General features: G+C 18.2%; 10 protein-coding genes across 10 annotated transcripts; 4 read left to right on the forward strand and 6 right to left on the reverse strand.

The window, feature by feature from the left end:
• Positions 1-44: 44 nt before the first annotated feature.
• PGSY75_1346500 (hypothetical protein) lies at positions 45-1,853 on the forward strand (the record flags this gene model as incomplete). Its single annotated transcript, XM_018787499.1, has 1 exon — positions 45-1,853. The coding sequence occupies one exon, from the start codon at positions 45-47 to the stop codon at positions 1,851-1,853; it is 1,809 nt and encodes a 602-aa protein (XP_018640241.1).
• Positions 1,854-2,168: 315 nt separating this feature from the next.
• Positions 2,169-2,837, reverse strand: PGSY75_1346600 (hypothetical protein; the record flags this gene model as incomplete). The annotated part of the gene is made up of 1 exon (XM_018787500.1): positions 2,169-2,837. One exon carries the CDS (start codon positions 2,835-2,837, stop codon positions 2,169-2,171), a length of 669 nt encoding a protein of 222 aa, XP_018640242.1.
• Positions 2,838-4,107: 1,270 nt separating this feature from the next.
• PGSY75_1346700 (6-cysteine protein) lies at positions 4,108-5,454 on the reverse strand (the record flags this gene model as incomplete). The annotated part of the gene is made up of 1 exon (XM_018787501.1): positions 4,108-5,454. The coding sequence occupies one exon, from the start codon at positions 5,452-5,454 to the stop codon at positions 4,108-4,110; it is 1,347 nt and encodes a 448-aa protein (XP_018640243.1).
• A 1,460-nt stretch (positions 5,455-6,914) lies between these two features.
• On the reverse strand, positions 6,915-8,228 carry PGSY75_1346800 (6-cysteine protein; the record flags this gene model as incomplete). The annotated part of the gene is made up of 1 exon (XM_018787502.1): positions 6,915-8,228. The coding sequence occupies one exon, from the start codon at positions 8,226-8,228 to the stop codon at positions 6,915-6,917; it is 1,314 nt and encodes a 437-aa protein (XP_018640244.1).
• A 1,595-nt stretch (positions 8,229-9,823) lies between these two features.
• PGSY75_1346900 (hypothetical protein) lies at positions 9,824-10,579 on the forward strand (the record flags this gene model as incomplete). The annotated part of the gene is made up of 1 exon (XM_018787503.1): positions 9,824-10,579. One exon carries the CDS (start codon positions 9,824-9,826, stop codon positions 10,577-10,579), a length of 756 nt encoding a protein of 251 aa, XP_018640245.1.
• A 267-nt stretch (positions 10,580-10,846) lies between these two features.
• Positions 10,847-12,768, reverse strand: PGSY75_1347000 (putative G-beta repeat protein; the record flags this gene model as incomplete). The annotated part of the gene is made up of 7 exons (XM_018787504.1): positions 10,847-11,074; positions 11,277-11,347; positions 11,435-11,597; positions 11,756-11,880; positions 12,035-12,098; positions 12,198-12,382; positions 12,513-12,768. 7 exons carry the CDS (start codon positions 12,766-12,768, stop codon positions 10,847-10,849), a joined length of 1,092 nt encoding a protein of 363 aa, XP_018640246.1.
• Positions 12,769-14,189: 1,421 nt separating this feature from the next.
• Positions 14,190-16,310, forward strand: PGSY75_1347100 (putative DNA topoisomerase III; the record flags this gene model as incomplete). The annotated part of the gene is made up of 1 exon (XM_018787505.1): positions 14,190-16,310. The coding sequence occupies one exon, from the start codon at positions 14,190-14,192 to the stop codon at positions 16,308-16,310; it is 2,121 nt and encodes a 706-aa protein (XP_018640247.1).
• A 1,264-nt stretch (positions 16,311-17,574) lies between these two features.
• Positions 17,575-18,843, reverse strand: PGSY75_1347200 (nucleoside transporter 1; the record flags this gene model as incomplete). The annotated part of the gene is made up of 1 exon (XM_018787506.1): positions 17,575-18,843. One exon carries the CDS (start codon positions 18,841-18,843, stop codon positions 17,575-17,577), a length of 1,269 nt encoding a protein of 422 aa, XP_018640248.1.
• Positions 18,844-21,117: 2,274 nt separating this feature from the next.
• PGSY75_1347300 (putative membrane protein) lies at positions 21,118-22,547 on the reverse strand (the record flags this gene model as incomplete). The annotated part of the gene is made up of 6 exons (XM_018787507.1): positions 21,118-21,186; positions 21,326-21,376; positions 21,458-21,637; positions 21,728-21,790; positions 22,008-22,166; positions 22,407-22,547. The coding sequence occupies 6 exons, from the start codon at positions 22,545-22,547 to the stop codon at positions 21,118-21,120; spliced, it is 663 nt and encodes a 220-aa protein (XP_018640249.1).
• Positions 22,548-23,682: 1,135 nt separating this feature from the next.
• PGSY75_1347400 (hypothetical protein) lies at positions 23,683-24,087 on the forward strand (the record flags this gene model as incomplete). Its single annotated transcript, XM_018787508.1, has 1 exon — positions 23,683-24,087. The coding sequence occupies one exon, from the start codon at positions 23,683-23,685 to the stop codon at positions 24,085-24,087; it is 405 nt and encodes a 134-aa protein (XP_018640250.1).
• Positions 24,088-25,161: the final 1,074 nt, after the last annotated feature.

Here is a 25,161-nt window from a genome sequence, read left to right on the forward strand (position 1 = left end):
CATACCTTCATCTTTAAATATATCCCAATAAATGATTATATTATATGATGGAAGGAAATATTTATAAGGAGAAAAAAGAACAAGGATATATGAAAGGAAGCAATGAACTTTTAAAAAAACAGGCACATCATAATGAATCAAAATTTAAAAAATTTTGTGGTGATACTAATATTAAAATTGACGTTCCAAATATTAATGAAAGTTTAAAATTTTTAAAACATGATGTAGACAATAGTATATTAAATTTTGAATATAATACTATGATACTTAATGAAAAAATAGAAAGACTAAATGATATAGAACGTCAGGTATGTATTCCGATGCATTTACCAATTTCTTATTCAATGAATATTGAAGAAAATGAAGATATATGTCAATGGATTAATAAAGAGAATATGTATCAAAAACAAAATAAAGTAGAAAAAATAACTACTGAAGAAAATATAAAAAAAATAAATAACATAAATGAAGATGTATATGAAATAAATCCTATTAATTATATAGGTGATATGAATGAATATGGTAATACAAATAATTACAGTAAAGAAGAACATGATAATTTATTAAAAATAATAAATAGTAAAAATTTAAATGAAAACTTAAAAGATATTTCTTCAAATATACCTTATGTTACATGTTTTGAAAAAGACGATTTAGATTTACTAAATATAACTATCCCTGAATATATGAAAAATAATAAAAATAAAAATAATAAATTAAATAATAATACAAAAGATAACGTATACATTGAACAAAGTAGTGAGGATTTATTACTTGAAAAAATAGATTCCAATAAGAGCAAAAAAAAATACTTGAATTATAATCATTATTTTAGGCATCCATTATTAAAAAATGAAAAGATAAAAAATATTTATCCTATTGTTCCATATATATCAGTATGGGATAATAAATATATACAAGGTATTATGGACATAGAAAGTGACACAGAAGAAATGGCTACATCAGGTGATCAAAATAATAAATCGAAAGATAATAAATTCTATGGTTTATTACATTTAATACAAAAAAGTAGAGATAAACATATATATAGTTTGTACAAAAAAAAAATTAAGGATGAAAAGGAAAGTAGGAGTTCCTATCGTATTAATAAAAAGCCTATAATTATAAATCTATATGAAAATAATGATACTATAAAAAATAATGATAATATAAAAAATAATGATAATATAAAAAATAATGATAATATAAATAATAATGATAATATAAAAAATAATGATAATATAAAAAATAATGATAATATAAATAATAATGATAATAATGAAGAAGAAGCTGAATTGGGAAATAATACAAATAAAATTAAGAAAAAAAAAAAAATTAGCTTAAGTAAATTCTTAATTAAAAAACATATTATGAAATTAAGAAAAATGGAAAAATTAAAGGAATATTTAAATAATGAACAATGTTCAAATAATGAGAATATAAAAAAAATGAACCTTGATCAAATGAACATTTTAAATATTCAAGAAAACCATAATGAAGATATAAAAAATATATCATCATTTAATAAAAGTGACACAAACATACATAATAATAATATCTTAGAAGATCATAATGAAAAAAGAGATGATGTATATATTGAAAAAGAGACACATATAAATGATATGCTGAACAAAAATACAGAGAAGAAAGAGGAAAGTAAACAATATTTCAAATACATAAGAGATTATAAATCTCCACCATTTACAATCAATGAAAATGATCAGTTATCATATGCCTTAGCCTTATCCAAAAAAAAAAATCTAGCATTTCTATTCCCAACCATGTCAAAAAAAATAATATTCTCAAAAATGGGACAACAAAAAAGGAAAAACTATATATTACTAAAGGAATAAAATATATGAATATATATATATATATGTATAAATGTATATTTTTTTTTTTTTTTTTTGTGTATAGTTGATGATTCAATTTTTAAGTTTCATATATATTATACAAATCATACAACAAATAGTTTATTCATTTATATTGTTGTATTTGATTAATTGTTTTATATTTTACTTTTCTTATACATATCTATAATAGATATAAATTTAAAAAAAACGTTATTCCTTAATGTTACAAAAAAATAAATAAGTAAATAAATAAATAAAAAATTTATGTATATATATATATATAATTTCAATGTAATGATGTTTATTTTTTGAATATTAGAAAAAATATTCGTGCATATATTTCCAATCAAAAACATATCGTTGTCTTAATAAAGCTAAACCTCTACCTAATACTAAATCAATTTGATATTTGTATAAAGGATAGGTTAGTAACAATTCTTCATATTTTTTTTTTAAAAGTTCTATATGTTCATTCATGTTTTGAATTTCAAAGGAACACATTATATGAGCACCTGCTAAACCTTTTGAACGACTAGATTGTTCTAGTAATTCATTAACATGATCTCTTATATCTTCTAATATAAATAATATATCTAACAATTGATTTAATTCTTTTTTTTTCTTTATTATTTGTTCATCATTTAAATATGCTTTTACTTTTTCTTCTATTGAATTTAATATTCCTTCCCATATAGGTACATTTAAAACAAAATTAAAAGAATCGTTCCAATTACACGTTAAAATATTATCATACAGTTCATCCATTTCATTCATTATATCTTTCTTATCATTTTCCTTATTGTACAAAGCATTAAAATATTTTTTTTTATCATTTAAAAAAAAAAAAAAAATCTGCTTTCTTTTATTATTTGGTATGCAGTTATATAATCCCTTTGTACATATATTTCCATATTTTCTATTTAGTACATTAAATGATTTGTTACAATTAAAACGACACAAGGAAAGCCAACATGATAACTTCATACTTTTCAAAGACAAGAAAAAATATATGTATATATATCAGATGGAAATAAAAAAAATAAACATGTTATAAAATATAAATGTCTACGAAGATTGTCACACAATATATTATATATATATATATAACTCATAAATTTGATAGAATTTGGTTATATGTTATATTTATTTATTTGTGTGTTAATATCCCTTTAAATATATTCATTTATTATATATATATACAAAATTTTCATAATTTTGTAGTTTATTCTAGTATTATTATAATATATATATTTAATTAAAAAAAAATAATAAAAATAAATTAAATTAAAATATGAATACATAAAATATGTAGTCAATATAAATAAAAAATTATACATATAATTATAAGTATATATGTAATATATATAATATATGTTATATGTATTATATATATATATATATATTTTTTTTTTAATACTCATACTACATTTTAATTTAATTATGTGTCCCATTAAAAATAAATATAAATTTATAACATTATTTTTTCTTCCTTTTTTTAATACAGAAAAAATATATAAGAAGAATGTGATAAATATTTTGTAATCTCAATGATCAGATATATAGTATATTGAAAAATGATGTTTGAATGTAAAATATAAGATACATAGAGTACTATAATTTATAAATACACATATATATTATTTTTGCATACATTTAAAGGTTATACAGTAGTTTAAACTTTTTTCATATTATAAAATATAATCTTTATATAATATATATATATATATATATATATGTATCGATATTTTTTTTAAATATTTTATTTGAATTATAAGTTATTATATTTCTTAACTGTATGGTAAAAAAAAAAATATAACATAAATGTGTATACTATTTTATATGGGACTAGGAAAATAAAAGTATGTGTAAAGAAAAATATAAATGAGATTTAAATTATTGTATTATATATAAATAACTATAAATAAATAGAATAAAAGAAAAAAAAAAAAAAAAAAAAAAAAAAAACCAATATATTATAAAAAAAATCAAATGAGTATTTTTATTTAATTATTATTCCATTTTTTTTCTGTCCAATGACAATATAAAAGTATATTAATATAGGATACGGTATGAGAAATTATAACATATTAGCACATTATAGAATTATTTAGAAAAAAAAAAAAAAAAAAATTTTAATATATATATAATATATATCATGAAAGTATAATTAATATACATTATAAATAACCTTGAATCTTATAATTTGTGTTGTAATTTCTTCTGATTTAAATTTATTTTTAATATATATCATAACCTAAATATATAATAATAATGCTACAATTAGGAATATAAATGTTTTAGCCAAAAATCCATAATATGCTGAATCCATAGTAACAGTCATATAAGCACTTTTTTTATCCTTCTTACATATGCACGTAAAAGATGTGGTTTTTGGTATACTTCCAACTATACCAAATATTTTAATTTTATCATCTCCTTCAGCATCTTCATAATATTCAATATCTCCTATATTTATATGTGAATCTAAATAAACAATATTGGATGGTTCAAGTTCTTCTGATTCTGGTTGATATACTTGAAAAAAGCAATCTGGTATAATATCACCAGGACAATTTAATCCCACCAAATGATTATATTTTGGTTCAGACAAATGTATGTTACATGAAATATGTGCATTATCATCAACTAAAGAAATATCTAAACTATCTGTAAAGGAATGTTTAGAACTAACATTTGAAGAGAAATTACATCCGTGTATGACTTTTTTTTCATATTTTGGTTTTAAAACTATTTTGTATTTATTATTCTTAAATTTGCATGTACATTCTGTATTAACATCTTTTGATGTAACATAAGATGGGGCTTTAAATATAGTTAAATTTTTATGATAAATAATTTTATTACTTTTATATAATGCTTTTTCTTTTGGTTCTTGAAAACATTTTTTATTAATTAGTTCACAAGCTAAAACAAATAATTCTCCATCATTTAATTCTACTTCTAATGCATTACTTACAAAATTCGATTCATTATATGTTTTAGGTAAATATGTAAAAACATCATTCGTTAAATTTGTAAATAAAATATTATGAGGATATTTCAATACACGTACATGTACCATAGCACTTCTCCCTTCTATACTTGATATAACCTTTTCAGTATTATCACAAAAACAAAAAAATTCAATGTCTTTTTTACTAAATGGAGATATAGTTATTGTTCTTTCATTATAATTAGGATTTGTATCATTCTCTTCTACTTCATATTCAATTAAACCTAATTCAGATATATCTGTTTCAACTCTGTTCTCATAATCAGTATATACCTTTTTAAAACAATTTTCTGGTAATAGTTTAAACTCTGGAGATGTACTTTTTTTTGGTATTATTAATCTTATTTTATCATATATAAAATACGAATGAATGTTGCAAAAAATCGACCTACGTTCACGCGTATCCGGTTTTAAATTATGAACACCTTCATTTGAAAAATTACATTTATATCCTATGAATCCCGATATTTCGCTATTCAAACTACTAGGCTTACAGAAATCTTCATTTCCACTTATTATTCTTAATACTAATACTATATATAAGATAAAAGAAATTGGAGCTTTTTTCGCATAAATATATAACATCATGTATAGAAGAAAAAATTGTAAAAATTAGGAAAAATTAAATTTAATATGTAAAGAAAAAAAAAAAAAAAAAAAAATTATATATAATTATATATATATATATGTCTTCCTTGTTTTTATTTTATATATTACATAAATCAATATACTTATGTGTGTATTTATTTTTACTTTTGAAGAATAAAAAAGATAAAAAAAATTACTTATAAATATTTACATATATATTATTCATATTAAATAAATCTCACAATTAAAGGGATATATATATTTTCATATAATCCTTTTTTTTTTTTTTTTTTCTTTTGTACAAGTGTATTATAGTGTAAAATATAGTGACGGTTTTTTTTTTTTTTGTACTTGCGTACATGAAATTATTTATAGGTTTGTACTTATGAATAAAAATGAATATTAATATAAATATATATATATATATATATATATATATATATATTATTAATAAGACATCTACATATGTATTATTATCATTTAATGTCTTATATATATGTTAATAATTTTTATTCAGTTCACACACGTTTTACTATTTTATGTACATTTTTTATGTTAATGTTTTCTTTACATTAAAATGGATTTATTATATTTAATATAGTTAGTAATACCATTTGAATATGAAATATATTGAACACGAATAAATAAAAATAGAAAAAAATAAAATTTCCTATTTTTCATTAGTTTTGTTTTTGGTATAATAGATTAATTATAATTTCTAATGCGTAATATCTATAACATCAAAGTGTATATATAAATATATATAAATATATATATATATATATATATATGTTATTTGTGCATACGATTATTATACATTCCATTTATAACGTATATTTGTGTGTAATTTTTTTTTTTTTTTTTACAGCTAATATATACTCCTTTACGCTGAGTAGAAAATAAATGTAGCTATTACTATATTTAATATTGTTTTTAAAGATATGTTATATATATATATAATATGTACATTTATTTATTCATAAAGAGGAAAAGAAAGGTAAGAAATGATTTATATTGCAAATTTCTTTTTTCATTGAAATGTGTATTCATATGACTATCATGTTAATTTAATATTTCATTGTTTATTTTATTTTATTATTTTATTTTTATTTTTTTTTTTTGTTTGAATATATTTATATTATTGTACATGTACTTAAAAAAAAAAGTCTTGTTTATATTAAGTATAATGGATGTATAAATATAAAGAAAAAAATTATATATTCTGTAAATATATATATCAATGTGTACATCGAATTATTTTTGTATACATATATATGTAGAATGTATTGGAAAACATTCCATATACAAAAACAAAATATGAAAAATGTAAAATGATATATGTGTGTGTATTTACGTTACATTTATCTCAATAAATATATAGAAATGAATATAAAAATAAATGTAATAACTATACAATTATATATATATATATTTTTATTTTTACTTATATACAAGTTCATTCATATGTTAAAATACATATAAAAAATTAGAGTAAGCAAAATTGTAAGAAACATACTAAAATATTTTCCAGATGTAGATGCGATATGTAAATCCATTACTGCTTTTTTTCCACCTTGTTCACAAATACATCTAACTGTATTTGATTTTTCTGGTTTTGTTGTTAATGCTAACATATAAATGCCTTCCTTATTATTTCCATAATATTCTATATTATGTATATCTAATACATCACTTAATAGAAATGTTTTATATGTCTTTTTCGAATCGATTTCTTTTTGATATAATATATGTTTAAAACAATACGGTGGTATTAATTTATATGGACATTTAATACCTGCGATTGTTTCATTTTTTTTATTCCAAAGATAAACAGTACATATACGTTCTTCTTCATTTGGTACATCATTTATTATGAATCCATTTTTATATATACCTTCACCTTTTGGTTTCGTAAAATCACAGCCATCTATATTTTCGGTTTTGTCTGCTTTTATATTTATATAATATTTTTCATTATTTTCATCCTGAGATGAAAACATACAATTAATATTATTTAGAAATATGGAAGGCATTTTTAAAGCCACTTTATTATTTGATAATGAATTTACTTTAATATTTAATATATCCTCACAATTTCCAGATTCTGCAGAAGTTTCCTTTTTCATATAAAACATAAGTATATCATTTTCTTTTAATTTTATATCATACTTATATGAATCCTTTGTATTATGTATAATATGTTTTGTTTTTTCTAATTCTTTTATATTATTATATTGGTTATTTAAAATTATTTTTACTAACCCTAATTTTCCTTTTAATATTTTATCTTGTCCTGGGATACTTTTTTCCGTTTTACTATTATCACATCTACAATATATAGTTTTACGACTTTTATTTTCGTTAGGTATAACTAAAATATTTAGATTGAAATCACTGAACGTTGAACTTATTGCATACTTTTTATCTATATCTAATTTTTTTAAATGATATGCACTTGAATCATTTTTATAAGCAGAATATAAATGAGACTCAAAACAATTAGTAGGTACTATTTCTATATTATTAAAATCACCATCATTTTTCTTAGGACATATTAATACTACATGGTCACCCAACGTAGGGTTGTTTATAGAACATCCAATTTCTTCGTATATTTCAGATGATTCAACTACAGTTGGTTTAACATTAGTCAGAGGATTAAAATAAAAGTCACATACGTATTGTGTTGAGCTTAATAGTTGACTAATACTTATTTTTACACAAAGGAACAAATAGAATAATAGTATATTTATAATGCTCATCATTCTTCCCATACAACATTAAAAATAAAAATATATATATATATTTATATTTATATATGTATATATTTATTTATGTTATATAATTTGTTTTCCTTTTTCCGATTATTTATTCCCTCCCACACTCTTGTCTTTCCAAAGATAAAAAAAAATATATATATGTAAATATATATGTATATTTTGTGACCAATCAAATAATCACTGCCTATTTGTTTAGCTCAGAATATGAGAAATTACAAAATAGGCTTTGTGAATATGAACAGTGAAGATTATATAAATATGAAACCACTTATATATATATATAAACCTGTTTGTTTTTATTTTTTTCTTTTTTACAAGGACAAATGATAGAACATACGGATCAATCTTATTTTATTTTTTTAATTAAAAAAAAAAAAAAAAAAAAACAGGACAGTTGCATTAACGTAGAGCTCCTTTCCTTTTTGCGATCATAGTAACAAAAAAACTGCGTGAATTAAAAAACCTATATAGTTTAAGTAAAAATAATAATATTTTTTCATCTTTTGTAGGAACATAAAATGAATAGGATACGAGAAAAAGGAACCTTTATTATAGTATTATAACATTATATAACAGTAAGGGTTATTATTATTATTATTATTGTTATAATTTTCTTTCATTTTCTTATAAAAAATATTATACAAGAATTTCATCATAGTATCTACATAACTAAAGGAAGAAATGAAAATTTTGTTTGTGTGCATATACAGAAATGTACTTAAACTTTTTTTTTTTTTTGCGAGATTATTATAAAAAAAAAAAAAAATTATATAAATATATATATTTGTACAACACAAATATATTTATGTGTATGCAATTATTTATTTATTTTTTCTCGTATGTTAATGAAAATAAAATACAATTTTATGCATAAAAAGGTTATACACATATAATGTGTTAGGAATGTTTTTATAAAAATAAAAAAAAAAATTTATATAAATACTATGGATGCATAAAATTAAAAATGAAAAAAATTATAATAATCTAGGAAAAATTATTCACATAAAAATATATATATGTTTATATTTAGTAAATATATAATGTTTTATTTAATTTTTTCAATTGATTATATTTTTATGTCTATTGATAATAATAATAAAAAAAAAAAAAAAATAGAAGAAATTAAAAATATAAATGAGTTTATAAGAAATAAGATTTATAAATATGTTAAAATATAAAAATATATTATTTATATATTTATTTGCTCATATTTATTTATGTATTTATTTTTAATTTATTATTTTTTTTTCTTTGTGCTATTATATATATATATATATATATATTAATGGAAGCATGAAGATATTATATAAAAGCAGTATAAACGATATATATAAAAATTAATAAACACAAATGTAATATTATATATATTAATAAATATATATATAATAATAATACTTTGAATTTTTTGTATTGCATTTTAAAAATATTTCCACTTCTTTTAAAGACTTAGATATATAAAGAAATTATATTTGAAATACACACATAAAAAGCAAATAGTCATAAATATAAATATAAATATATATATACCAAATTTTTTCAGGTTAAGCATTTTTAGTAGCTTAATATATTTCATATAAAAATATCAAAGAATGAGTAGAAGTTCATTAATATTTGAGAATAATAATGATAATAATGAAAAGAAAAAAAGGAAACTATTTCAAGATGAGTATAACTACCAATCATGTTACCCTTTGAGTTATTTGAATGTATATAATAATAATTGTAATAATAATAGTAATAACAATAACAATAATAATAATGATAATAATAGAATGTATGACTATACATATAGTCAATCATATAATTGTACCTATGATCAAACATATAATGATGTATATAATGAAATATATAACGATTCAAAAAATATGTCACACAATGCATTAAATGTACAGGTAAATGAAGAAACATATGATAAATCTCTCAACAACTCACACACCACTTACCCTTTTAGTAATATTATTAATAGTAATCAACTTAATAGTAATATTTTAAATAATAACGAAATGATAGATATGCGTAATTTTTATGAAAATGGTAATTTTGTTAACCCTATGGTAGAAAATAAAGATCAAAATCAATTTAATGAATCGCATAAAAATAATATGAATAATACTATAGGAAATATGAATAATATAAATAACATAAATAATATACAATTTGATAAAAGCCTTTTAATTAATTGTATTGATGTCTTATTAAATTTTATGAATTATAATAATTTAAAAGACACCATAACAGAAGAAACACTTCATGAAAATTTAATCAATTTACGTTTTTATATTTTAAGATTAAATGCAGGAAAAGTTAGCCAAAAAAAAATTACTGAATATTTTCATAAAATGTAATTATATATACATGTTTATTATGTCTGCATTTTTGTTTTTAAGAACCATTTTAATATTTCTCACATATATATATGTTAATATTTATATAATATATCTTTTGTTTTGGTTTGGTTTTTTTTTTTTTTTTTTAATATACATTATATTATATAAATATATTCACTTGTTAAATGTAAGCGTGATAATTTTTTTTTATTATAAATAACATATATATATATATATATATATATATATATTTTTCTTTTCTTTTTTTTTGATATTTTTTAAAAATTAATATAAATTCAATTTAGTAATAATATATATTTTAATGGTCTGGTCTAGTGAAGCCATGACACAAAGACCTAGTTTGTCTTTACACCAATCAAAAGAAATTATTGGTTGTGTAGATACATTCAGATCATTTAACTTATTTAATTCTCCAACTATTCCTTTTTTACATCCTATTTTTTCATCAAAAATAGAATTTTTTTCCGGATATACATATTTATACACACCTAGCTAAAATAGGATCCCGTTACATAAAAAAAAAAAAAAAAAAAAAAAAAAAAACAATTAATTTAATCGCATTATATAAATTAAATAAAATTATATACACCATATATAAGTACACATATATGTATACATATATTTTTTTTAAACAATTCGCATTTATATTTAAAACAAATATTCTTTTTCTTTTTTTCATATTAATTTAAATAACATTTCCATCTCCTCCCAAGGTAGCAAAAATGTCACGATTTTGAGGCAAAAAAGGTGTTCCCCAACAAGTACCTTCAAAAAAAGAAAAAAATATATATATATATATATATATTGTTATAAATATGTACATATTTTTTTTATTATTTCATTTTAATGAACCTGATATTATTTTGTCTTTGCTATATGAATATCCAGAGACTTCATTATATACATCCAAGTTAAATATATAAATATTCCCCTCGAGAGTTGAGCAAATTAATTTATTTTTTTTTGTATCTTTTCTATCATAATTAACAGCACAAACACCATTGTTTACATTGACCTGTATAAGAAAAAAAAAAAAAAAAATTATTATGTTGATAAAATAAATGGAAGATTATTTAAAATGAATTATAATATTTTATATATCAAATATATATATATATGTTAGCCTATTTTATATTCACGTGATTTTTTTTTTTTTATTTTTTAGAATCATACTTCATGTTCTAATCTCATTGTTCTTAAATCAAAAAATTTGATATCCCCATTATCATACCCAGCACATATATTTAAATTTTCTTCATTCATATTAGAATAAGCATTATGTTCTACATAATTATTTCCTTGAGGGTAAAGAAAAATAAAAATGGTAAGATAGTGATATATCCTTATGGTTATATTATTCACATTGATATATATCATATTATTATCTCATAAGTATTTATATATATATATATTTAATAATATTGAAAGATTAACATTTATATCTAAATTAACCTGTTTCCACGCACCAACAATCAGGAATATATGAAGAATTTTTGGGTGGTTCCAAACTGACTACCTACAAGAAAATATATAATGTACGAAAATGTACTTTAAAAAAAAAAAAATTCTTAAATATATATATATATATTAATTCATTTATATATTTCAATTGTACCTCTTGTTTGGTTCTTATGTCGAAAATTTTGACTGAACCATCCCTACTAGCACTTACTATAATATTATTATTTTTGTAATTCTTACAATCTATTTTGTTTATTAATTTGGTGTGCTTTTTTATTTTGTAGTATTCTTCAGACATGTTATTTATATCATAAAGAAGTATGTTTCCATCAAAGGAACCTATTTTTTCAATAATAAATAAAATATATATATATTTATATGCTTTCCTTTTATTTGTTATACTTATAATAGAATAAAAAAATATTACAAAAAAATCATGTTTTAAATATATAAAAAAAATATATCATACCACATGCTATTGTATATGTTCCAGTTGAAGTGAAAAAAGGAGCTATGGTTTTAACGCCTTTATCAAGATTAGTTTTAGATATACATGTAAAATTTCCTTTATTCAAATTATATATATGTATATATCCTTTTTTATCAAGCATTTCTCCTACGGCAATAATGTTACATTTGCCGTGTACCCATTTCAGATCGTATATAGTATTATCAAGACAATAATTTATATGTTCAATAATTTGAGGTTTATTTTCAATGTTCATTAAATTTACAAAAAAGGAAAAAAATAAAAGTTAAAAAAAATATATAATATGAAAGAAAATAAATTGATAACACAAAATTTTAAATTTCAAACAAATATTATTTATTAATGTTTTGGAAGCATAAAAGTGAATTTATAAGCAATATTTTATATTTGTTCATAAAAGAAATTAACGAAAAAAACAAAAATTTTATATTAATATATTTAGTAGGATACTATTTAAAAAAAAAAAAAAAAAAATGGAAAGGAAAAGAACCATTCTTTTATTATATTTATATTATTATTATGATTATTATTAAATGATTACATAATTTATGTTCTTGAAATAGACAAGAACATATTAAATTATAGACACATTTTCAATATATTATATACTATATATATTTATATAAATATTATATATACCCTTTAATAAATTATCCTATCCAAAGTATATAAAATAACATATTTATAATAATTAAATATAGAAAAAATAATATTGTTATATGATTCAATCGGGTTATATATGCTGATTCTAATGTCATATAATTTTAATATTAATAAATAAAAATATACGAAAATTTTTAATTAATATATATATATATATATATATATTATATATTGTATATATTTTTTTCAGGATAAGTAATTAAAAAAATACTTTGTTAAACATAATATGCTTGGGATGAGAGAAAAAAAAAAAATAAATAATAATATATAAATAAAATAAAATAAAATTAAATTAAGATATTTAAAATATATACAATATTTTTTACGTATAATAATTTTTTTTTCTTTTTCAATATATAAACCAAAAATATATAAAAACATCGAATATATTTTTTTAAAAAGGTGTTCATATATATGTATGTAATATATAGAAAATATAATGACACAATACATACATATAATATTACTTTTTCATCTTTTTTAAAATATATATATATATATATTTTTTTTTTTTTTTTTTTTTTTTTTTTTTTTATGCACATTTTAAATAAATAAAATATTAGAAATGTATATTGTTATTGTTTCAATATAATACATCAATATTATTGATATACATATATATATACATGTGTGTATTAATTTTATTAATATTTTTGTATTTATATATTTATCATTTTATGATTTCATATTTATGTGTGTATTAAAAATGGAAGAAAATTTGTAATAAAATATTAGATATATCCTTCGATTTATATGGTAAAAATCTGAAGGAAATAAATTATATACAAAAATGAAATATGATATATTATATATAACATATAACATTTACCATATAACGTATGACATATATATGTAGTTATTTATTTATCTTTGTGTGTTGTTCCATATGGTTCGGATTAACTATTTCATGAATTAAATATAAATAAATATATATATATATATATTTTTCTTTTCTTTGTTTTGCTCATTTTATTTTATTATTCTCTTTTGTATATGGCACGACTGAAAGTGTTGAATGTGGCTGAAAAACCATCTGTGGCCTCTGCCATTGCCGAAATTTTATGCAAAGGTAGACCTAATAAGATTAAGAGTTGTAGTAAATATAATCCTGTTTTTACATTTGATTATAAGATAAAGAATGACATATGGTATATGTATGTCACATCTGTCACTGGTCATTTGACAGAACAAAAATTTGATGACCGCTATAAAAACTGGAATAATACGGACCCACAAGAATTATTTGATGCTGAAATAACAATATATGTTGAAAAGGATAAAAAGAATATTGAAAATAATTTAAAAAAATATTCTAAAGAATGTAATATGTTGATATTATGGTTAGATTGTGATAGAGAAGGGGAACATATATGCTTTGAAGTTATAAATGCCTGTAGGATTACAAATAGAAAATTAATAATTCATAGGGCTCAGTTTTCAGCTGTAACTGAAAAAGATATAATACATGCTATTAATAATTTAAAAGAACCTAATAAAAATTTAGCATATAGTGTTGATGTAAGAAGAGAAATCGATTTAAGAATGGGTTCTATTTTTACACGTTTTATGACCATTAGATATATTGAATTGGTAAAGAATGAAACTAATATTATTAGTTATGGTCCTTGTCAATTCCCTACCCTAGGTTTTGTTGTTAATAGATATTTAGATATAAAAAATTTTAAGAATGAATATTATTGGAGTATTAAAATGAAATGTGTGCATAATAATGATTTAATAAATCCTATGGATGATGAAAATAATGATGATGATCATGACGATCAAGGGATTGATAGTGACAGTGACGAAAGTGATAGTTATTATACTAACAGTGATGAAAGTAATATTGACAATGATGATACTGATGATTATTATGTTGATGAAAAGAAAAATAAGAAAAAAAAAAAAAAGAAAAAGAAAAAAAAAAGTACAACAAAAAAGAAGAAAAACAAAAAGAAAAAAGGAAAAAAAGTTAATAATAAGAATAAAAATAATAATGTTGTAGATTTTACATGGTCTAGAATAAGATTATTTGATCATTTAGCCGTAATACTTATATACGAAGAATTATTAAAAAATCCACTTTGTAAAATAACAAATGTTTATGAAAGTGAGACAAGGAAATATAAACCATATCCATTAAATACATTACAAATGACAAAACTGGTTTCTAGATATTTTAAAATATCTTCAAAAGAATGCATGATGATAGCTGAAAAATTATATAACAAAGGATATATTAGTTATCCAAGAACAGAAACCAATTGTTTTCCAGATACCATGAATCTACACAAGATTATAAATCAACTGAGAAAAAATGACACATTTGGTTGGTATGCTAATAAATTGTGTGAAGAAAATAAATATCATAAACCAAGAAAAGGCAAAATGAATGATAAGGCTCATCCGCCTATACATCCTGTAAAAAATATGAACAAGATATTAAAAGTAGAAGAAAAAGAATGGAAATTATATGAATTTATATGTAAACATTTTTTAGCAGTATGTAGTAATGATGCAATAGGATATAATACAAAAGTAACAGCAAAAATACAAGAAGAACAATTTTTTTGTAAAGGATTAAAAATAAAAGAAAAAAATTATTTAGAAATATATACATATGAAAAATGGAATGATAAAGTTATACCTGCATTTCAAGTTGATGATGAATTTTATCCCACATCTTTATTAATAGAAGAAGGTATAACACAACCACCTAAATATTTATCAGAATCAAATTTGCTTACATTAATGGACAAATTCAGTATAGGTACAGATGCAACTATGCATGAGCATATAGAAAATATACAAAAAAGAAATTATGTTATAAAAAATTCAAAGTCTCTTTTTATACCTACCAATTTAGGTATAGCCTTAGTACAAGCTTATAAAAAATTTAAGGATATAGGTATTGACTTAACAAATCCATCCTTAAGAGCTAAAATGGAAAAAGATATGTCATTAGTAGCTACAGGTGTAAAACAAAAAAATGAAATTATAAGAAATTATATAGACATTATGAAATATATATATCAAGAAATATATAATAGAATTGATGTGTTAGATAATATTCATTTTTATTTAAATAACCCCGAACAAATCTCATATACATAACTACAAAAATATATATATATATTTCTATAAATTATGATAACATTTTATTTATCTTATATTAATAATAACATTATTACCCCATTTTTTATTTGCTCTTCAATTTTAAGTAAATTTTAACGTTTGTGTGTGTGCATTTTTTCTAGTCATCCTACAATTATTACATATATAATCTTTATTTGACTTGTAATTATTTTTATAATATCATATGATATTTTATTATATATATATATATATATGTATTTTTTTTTTTTTTTTTTTTTTTTTGTTGTTGTTAATTCTTATAATTTTTCATCCATATGGGTAACACATTATATATTCATATGATTTTTCTATTTATTTTTTATGTTTTAAATTATTTAATATATGACACCTTTTTAATATATACATATATATAAGCTTTCATTTCATTTCATTTCTTTTTTTTTTTTTTTTTTTTTTTTTTAAAAATTGAGGAAACATATATATCTATATATTATATATATAGAGAGAGATACATAGAGCCATAATCAAAATTAAAGATACTACTATTGATAAAATTTAATACAACATAAATAAAATATATATTATACTTATATATGTAATACTATATATATGTATGACTATGTAATTAAGAATAAACACTTATAAGAATAATAATTATTAAAAAAAAAAAAAAAAAAAAAAACTTATGAATATATTCAAATATATATATATATATATATATATATATATATATTTATATTTATATTTTTTAAACCACTTTATATGTCTATAAAAAAAAATGTAAATTTTTTTTTTCGAATACTAGTTTTATGGCCCTTGCTTTACGATTATTTATAATTTTCAAATAACTGTAAACACTTAAAAAAAAGAAAAAGGTATAACAATTGCGTACGTTATAGTTTAAGATAAAAATATAATTAATTTTTTTATCTAATAAGAAAGCTTTGGTATAAAATTTAGAGTAATCCCATAAAAAATATATATATATATATATATATATATATATATATATATTATATTTTATAACTTGTATTTATTTTTTTTTTATTTTTTTAAAATGGTAAAAAGTTTTTAAAAATTTTAATACAACATATAAATGATATGTACACACATTTATATATATAAAATTTTTTTTTTTTTTTTTTTGATTATTTTAAGAAAATTAAGGAGATATACAAAATTTACATAATATTGATAAATGTAAAAATGAAAATATAAATAAATATATACATATATATATATATATACATACATATATGATTTCTCTTCAATTTTTAATTATTTATTGTGGTGCATCCATAACTGGTAAATCTGGCTTTGGTAAAACTATATTGAATAAGTTATAAATATATGTAGTCCATATACCACAGAATAATCCAACAAACATAGCAATAACTAAAAATGTGGATATAATTTCGATTTCTTTCTTTTTCTTAGCTTTTTTTAATTCTTTAACGAATACAAGGAATGGTACAGTATTAAACCAACCATTTGTAAAAGCTAACATAGCCATACATACACATTGTTGTACAATGTTTTTGAAAAATGGATGATCAACACATGCATTTAAGATAAACCATGGGATGAATACTAAACGCAATGAATTAGCAACTAATAATTTATTTAAAGAGAAAGTAAAATTTTTAAAGATTTTAATATGTGTAAGATTTGGTGGATATCTACTGAGAAAATCAAAAACTTGAAACATACCAACAATAATGGTAACATTATAATCTGAGATATTATGACTTTCTTGCCATTTTTTGTGTCCAACACCTGGAAATAATTGTAAAGTTAACCAGTTTACAAGAAACATAGTTAATATAGCTTTGTAACTGTCTTTAAATAATTCCATATAAGATAATGTGGCACTGTTTTCTTTATTTTCTTCATCTTTTTTAGCATTCTTGTTTGTTAAATCTAAATTACATACACAAAATACAATAGCTAATATTAAACAAAGTTCACAAATAATATATAAATATAATAACTTTGCCTTATTAACTCCATATTGCTTATCTGGAGATACGAATTGATCAAGCAATATGTTAATGACAAAAATAAATACTCCTGATATACCAATACCTGCTGACATATAACCACCCATATTATCTTCCATAGTAGATCCTATATTAAATGCAATGGTTTGAGCTAATCCTGCCACTATACCAATAACAATAAAGGCTACTAAACAATATGTATCAAATTGTGATTCTGTAAAAAAACTGTGAGATATTTGAAAACCTGCACATAATATTGATAAACCACCCAAAAGAAATGGTAACAAAATTTTGGGAATTTCAACAAATAAAGCTACAATTGAAGAACATACTAAACCTGTAATCTGGTATGTATTATATTTAAAATTTATATTTAATCCTAATGCTGTATTCCATACATTCAAAGAACTTAAACCTATTAATATAAAGGTTAAAGATAACATGGAATGTTGTTTACTGCTTAATGTAGATCCTTTCTTTCCATCATCCTTAAAATCACCCCTGGATTCTATATCAGCATAAGCTTTAGATGACTCTTTACCGGTACTCATTTTTGCTTTATAAAATAAGTATAAATAAATAAATAAACAAAATATATAATATAGTTATATATTTATATAAAAATAAATATATATTTATATATTAACCTAAAAATATATATATAAACAAAATATATATATATATATATATATATTTTTCTTTTATAAGTTTCTACAAAAAATTATATATATATTTATATGTATATTTATTTATTTACTATATTAAATTATATAATATATATATATATATATACATAATATTAATATATATATATTTTTTAAATATTACAAAATATATTTATTAAATAAATATATAAATATGGAAAAGAGTCAAAAAGGAAAAAAAAAAAAAAAAAAAAAAAAAAATATAATGTAATATAATATATAGTATATTTATAATATACATAAATTTATATATAATACATATACATAATAATATTATAATATATTATATATTTTAAAAATAAGTTTTATTTATACTATAATATTATCTTATATTATATTATATATGTTATTAATTATATATAGATAAATTTATAAATACTTTTTATAACATATATATATTTTTATTATATATATAATATATATATATATATATTCTTTAAAATAGGTATTAAAGAAAACCTTAATATATAGGTTTAATATATAAAGGTTTATTTCTAATAATAAATATATTAATTCATCTTTATGATAATATGGTGATAATGATTATAATATTTCATATTATATATATTATATATATATATATAATATAATAATAAAATCTCTTTTTTCTTTCCTTCAATTAGAAACAAGCATCACTAAATTACAACGAATACCATTTTATATTTAAATATATATTTTATATATAAATATATATACATATATATATATGATATATATATATTATATATATATATATAATATATCATAATGTTGCTATATAATTATAATTATATTTTAAGAATTCGGTTTTAATTATAAATATATTTTAAAAAAAACAAAACAAAAAACATAGGAAATATAACAATATTATATATTATTTTAATTAATTTAATTAACTTATATATTTATTATGTCAAATAATATGTTTTTTTTCTCTTCTCATAGGTATCTTAAGAGAAAAACAATTTTGCTAAGCTACAAATTCAGCTCGTAGAAATAATATATCAAGGATCAAAAAAAAAAAAAAAAAAAAAAAACCTTAAATAGTAATTAAAAAATGATATTATATAAACAAATAATTATTTTTAAAAAGTATATAAATCAAGAAGAAATAATCATTATATTATATTATATATATATAATATTTTTTTTTTTACCAAAACAAACAAAATATTTAATTATTCATAAAATAATTTTAATTATAAAAAAATAATCTATTCATAATAAAAATGTATTATAATATATATAATAATATAATGTAATATAAAATATTATATATATATATATATAAATATATGTTATAACAAAATTGGTATAATAAATTTATTTATTACAAATGAATATTAAAAAAATAACTATTTTATAAAAGCATATATATAAATGTTAAAATAATAAAAAATGGAAATTATATATATTTATATAAAAAATATATGTTATTATAAGAAAAATTTCTATATAACATTTTTAATATAAATATTTTGTAAAAAAAAAAAAATATAGAATATAATAAATTTTTTTATAAAATTAATTATTATATAATTATAAAGTTTTATTATTATAATTGTAAGTTTTTAAAATTAATCCTATTTTTTATTATTTTATTTTATTTTCATTAAAAGGAAATAATACATATAATCACGCATTTACGATAATATGTATAATTTATATGTATGTGTATATATATATATATATATTTAAATAATATAATTGTACATATGTCAATTTCTTTGTGCATAAATACAAAGAAGTTTGGCTTAACATAAATACATACATACATTTATTTATATTTATTTATATATATATATATGTTGAAAAAAAAAATAATAATAAAATATATTATAAAAAATTAGTATTTAAAAAAGAGAAAAGTTTTTTTTTTTTTTTTTTTTTTTTTTTTTTCTTTTTTGTATTTATATATGGTCCTATATGGGAAAATATTTATAATATCCCTATACTAATTCAAAAAAAAAAAAAAAAAAAATTAAAGAATACTTTTTGTTCCTTTTAATATGTGTTTTATAAATTCCTAAATAATAATGTTCTCATATTTTAATGAATAAAGACATTTTATATGTAAATAAATTTATATGTTTTAAATTTCTTTTGGCACTATTTTGGGTATATTAAAAAGAAAAAAGAATTTTAATAGGACATTTTTAATAAGACATTTCTAAAAACATTCTTTGTTGTACATTTTATGCTCAACAATACCTATAAACATAATATATATATATATATATATATATATATATATTTATATATATACATATTTGTTAATAACATTTTATTCTTTCGAAAAGTGAAAAATTTGATATTTCTTAATTTATATATCGATATATAATGACATTACCTCTGTGTATTGAAATAAATAAATAACACATGCTAAAATATTTATAAATAACTAAAAAAAAAAAAAAAAAAAAAAATATATAATATATAATATATATATATTTCAATTATTTACATGTTAATATGTTCTTACGATTAAGGGTAAAATGAGGGTCGAAACAAGAGGCATAAATATAGCATTAAAAGGATATAAAAAGAAGTTAATAAAAGGTATTAAATATATAAAGAATATGGAAATGAAAAAAAAGAATGATCCTGCAGTTATACTTGAACAAAAAATTATTTCTTCTTTTATCTTTATTTGAATATTATCCTAGAAAACAAAAATAACAAATTATATGCAAAATAAATATATATATATATATATATATATCCAAGTGGCTATATGAAAATGTGTTTTTACCTTAATAAGTGGGTATATCAATGGGAGCATACAAAAAAATAGTGAACATAATAAAAAGAAAACCTAATAAAAAAGTAAATAAAATAAAAATATATGACGTTATTTATATTAATAATAAAAATGAATATAAAAAATATAGAAAAAAAAAAAAAAAAAAAACTTTATTTTTTCTGATTGTTTTAATAATATGTATTTACTGAATAACATAAAATATAGAACATAAATATATGTATACATTTTATTTTTAATTTTCATTTTATTCCTTTTTTGTATTTCTTACGGGAAGTATCATAACAATAGAAAATATAAGGTATAAAAAAAGGGGAAATAAAATGATTAAAATATTTAAAATTGAAAGGATACATAAGGTCTTATTATTTTCGAAAAAATGTTTGTAGTTTTGTAATGCCAAATCAAAACTGTCTTTATTTAATACATTCTAAGACACAGAAAGGAAAAAAAAAAAAAAAAAAAAAAAAATTAAAAATAATAATAATATTATTTGTTATATAAATAAAACATATAAATTAAAATGTAGATATATTAAATACAGAATAGATAGCATATTTTTTGAAATAAAGATATGAATACATATATATTTATACACCACATTATAATATATATATATATATATATCAATATTCTATGTATTATTTTATATTATGTTATTCTTTATTACATTTTTCAAATAATAAAATGTGTAATTTTTAAGAAAAGATGAACCTAATTTATTATGTATACAATCCTTTTCATCGTAATTTATAAGGGCGTTTGGGGAATACTTATCATTTAAAATGGTTCCTTCGTTTATCCTTATCATTTGTTCTTGTTCATTTGATAAATATAATAATAATAATATATATGTTATATATAATAAATACATACAATATTATATTGTGTATATAATTTTTTTTTTTTGGAAATATTTAATTAACAGAAACTTAAATCAGAAAAAAAAAAAAAAAAAAAAAAAAAAAAAAAAATTATAAAATAAATATAAATAAATAAATAAAATGATATAATATTATTTTAATATATCATTGAGACCCTTACAATTAATCGTCTTTTCAAATTTATTTTCAAGAGAAAAAAAGTAAAACATATATAAGAATATTATATATTACTTAATATTTATTTATTATTTATTTTAAGTAATTTTTTTATTTTTTGAATGTGTTGTATGTTTCGAACAAGATCGTATAAATTAGAATAAAAAAAAAAAAAAAAAAAAAAAAAAAAGTGCCACCTAATTATTATTATTATTTTAAATAATTAAAATAAGAAATTCTGATGGATATATTTTTTTATATTTTTATATTTATTTCTTTTGAATATATATTTTTCTAACATTATCATTTTGTCCTTAACCCATTTTATTTTTTATGATGTATAATCACAAAAGTACAATATTATATCATACGAAAAAAATATGACCATATATAAATAATTGTATAGATATGCATATAAATGTATATATATATATATATATAATATATGCAATACATATAATAATATATATATATATATATATATATATATATATATTTTATGCGTATTATTATTTATTTAAATTATCCATTTGTTAATTTTTTTTATTTTTTATTTTTAAATATATATATATTATATATATGTATTATATATAATATCAAAATATATAAGAATATATAATTATTATATTGTATTATATTTTATTTATTTATTATTTTTTTTTTTTTTTCTTAAATTAAATAAGATATTTATATAATAATTATATATATATATATATATATATATATGATTAATATGTTTTATGTTTCACTTATTTATTTAATATCTATATAAAATATATATATATAATATATTATACATATTTCATGTATATTATTTATAATATATTATATATATATATTTTTTTTTTGTGTGTCGATTTTATTCTTTCGTAGTAAATTTTGCTTGTTGATATAAAAAAAAAAACCATGGCAAGCGACAAATATAAAAATGCATTTAATCGTAATAAGTTAAATAAAATTGAAGAATATAATAAAGAATATGAAATGATGAAGTTACATAATAATAGAGAAGCAGGAACAAGAGGTTGTTTTAATTTGAATGATTTTATATATAATAAAGAAAATTCAAGAGTTTTAAAAAAATTTATTTTATTTGTATTATTAATTATTTTATCACCTGTTGTTTTAATCGTATTATATAAATATTTTTTTATATTTATATTATCAAAAAATAATGCTTTATTATGTAGTCTTTATATAGTTATATTATATATAATATGCCTAACCTTGTTATATGCATATTTGGCTTTTCAAGAAGATGAAAATTATTCAAAGAACCAAAACCGGAATTATGAAAGAAAAATGAAATAAAATTAAAAATTAAAAATAAAATAAGCATACAAATAGAACTCAGAGGTGATAATATGAAATTACAATGCTTCAAAAGAAAAAAAGGAAAAACTATATTTACATATTTATTATATAAACATATTATAATATAAATTTATGGATTTATATCTTTTATGTGCAATTTATTGTATTTTATTTTTATTTTATATATTATTTTTTAATTAATTATGAACTCCATTCAAATATGTTTATTTTATTTTTATTATTTTTTTTTTTTTTTTTTTTGTGTTTTATAAATTTTTGTTAATAATTTCACAATTATAATATAAATTCTGATTCTTTTATTTTATTTATTTTTTTTTTTACCAAATGAATATTTGGTAGGATCAATAACACCTTCCTACAAATAAATTTAAACACACCCACACATATATATATATATATATATATATATATATATATATGTATATATAATTATTTTAATTAAGTAAAAAATAACTCTTTGTATACTTATAATATATAGCATACAAATAAACAACTGGAATATTTATTCATATCAAGAATTTTTGATATTTTATTTTTTTATTAATAATAAGAAATATTTAAAAATATAAATAATTTATTATGCACAGTTATTGTTGTGTAATTTATACATAACGCTTATATAAAAATAAGTGATAAGAAAAAAAGATAATGTTAATATAAAATAGCATAAATAAAAATGGAAAAAATGTGGAAGAAAAGAAAAAAAAAATATATATATATATGTATATATTATATATATATATGGAGATATAAATAAAAATATGAAATAAATACATAAAGATAATATATGCACACATATAAATATATAAATATTATTATATATACAAATATTATATATACAAATATTTTATATATATTATATATATATATATAAATTATTTATTTATTATTATTATTTTTTTTTTAATTTTTTTTTTTTTTTTTTATTATTAAAAAACAATATATACGTTTTATTTATTGACCTCTATTTTCAATTTTTTCTGTAAATGGAACATAGTAATATTGTAATAATTTTTCTTGGCATTTTTTTTTTTTTTTTTTTTTTTTTTT

This window comes from Plasmodium gaboni, chromosome 13, assembly GCF_001602025.1.
Source record: "Plasmodium gaboni strain SY75 chromosome 13, whole genome shotgun sequence".
Taxonomy (NCBI): Eukaryota; Apicomplexa; class Aconoidasida; order Haemosporida; family Plasmodiidae; genus Plasmodium; species Plasmodium gaboni.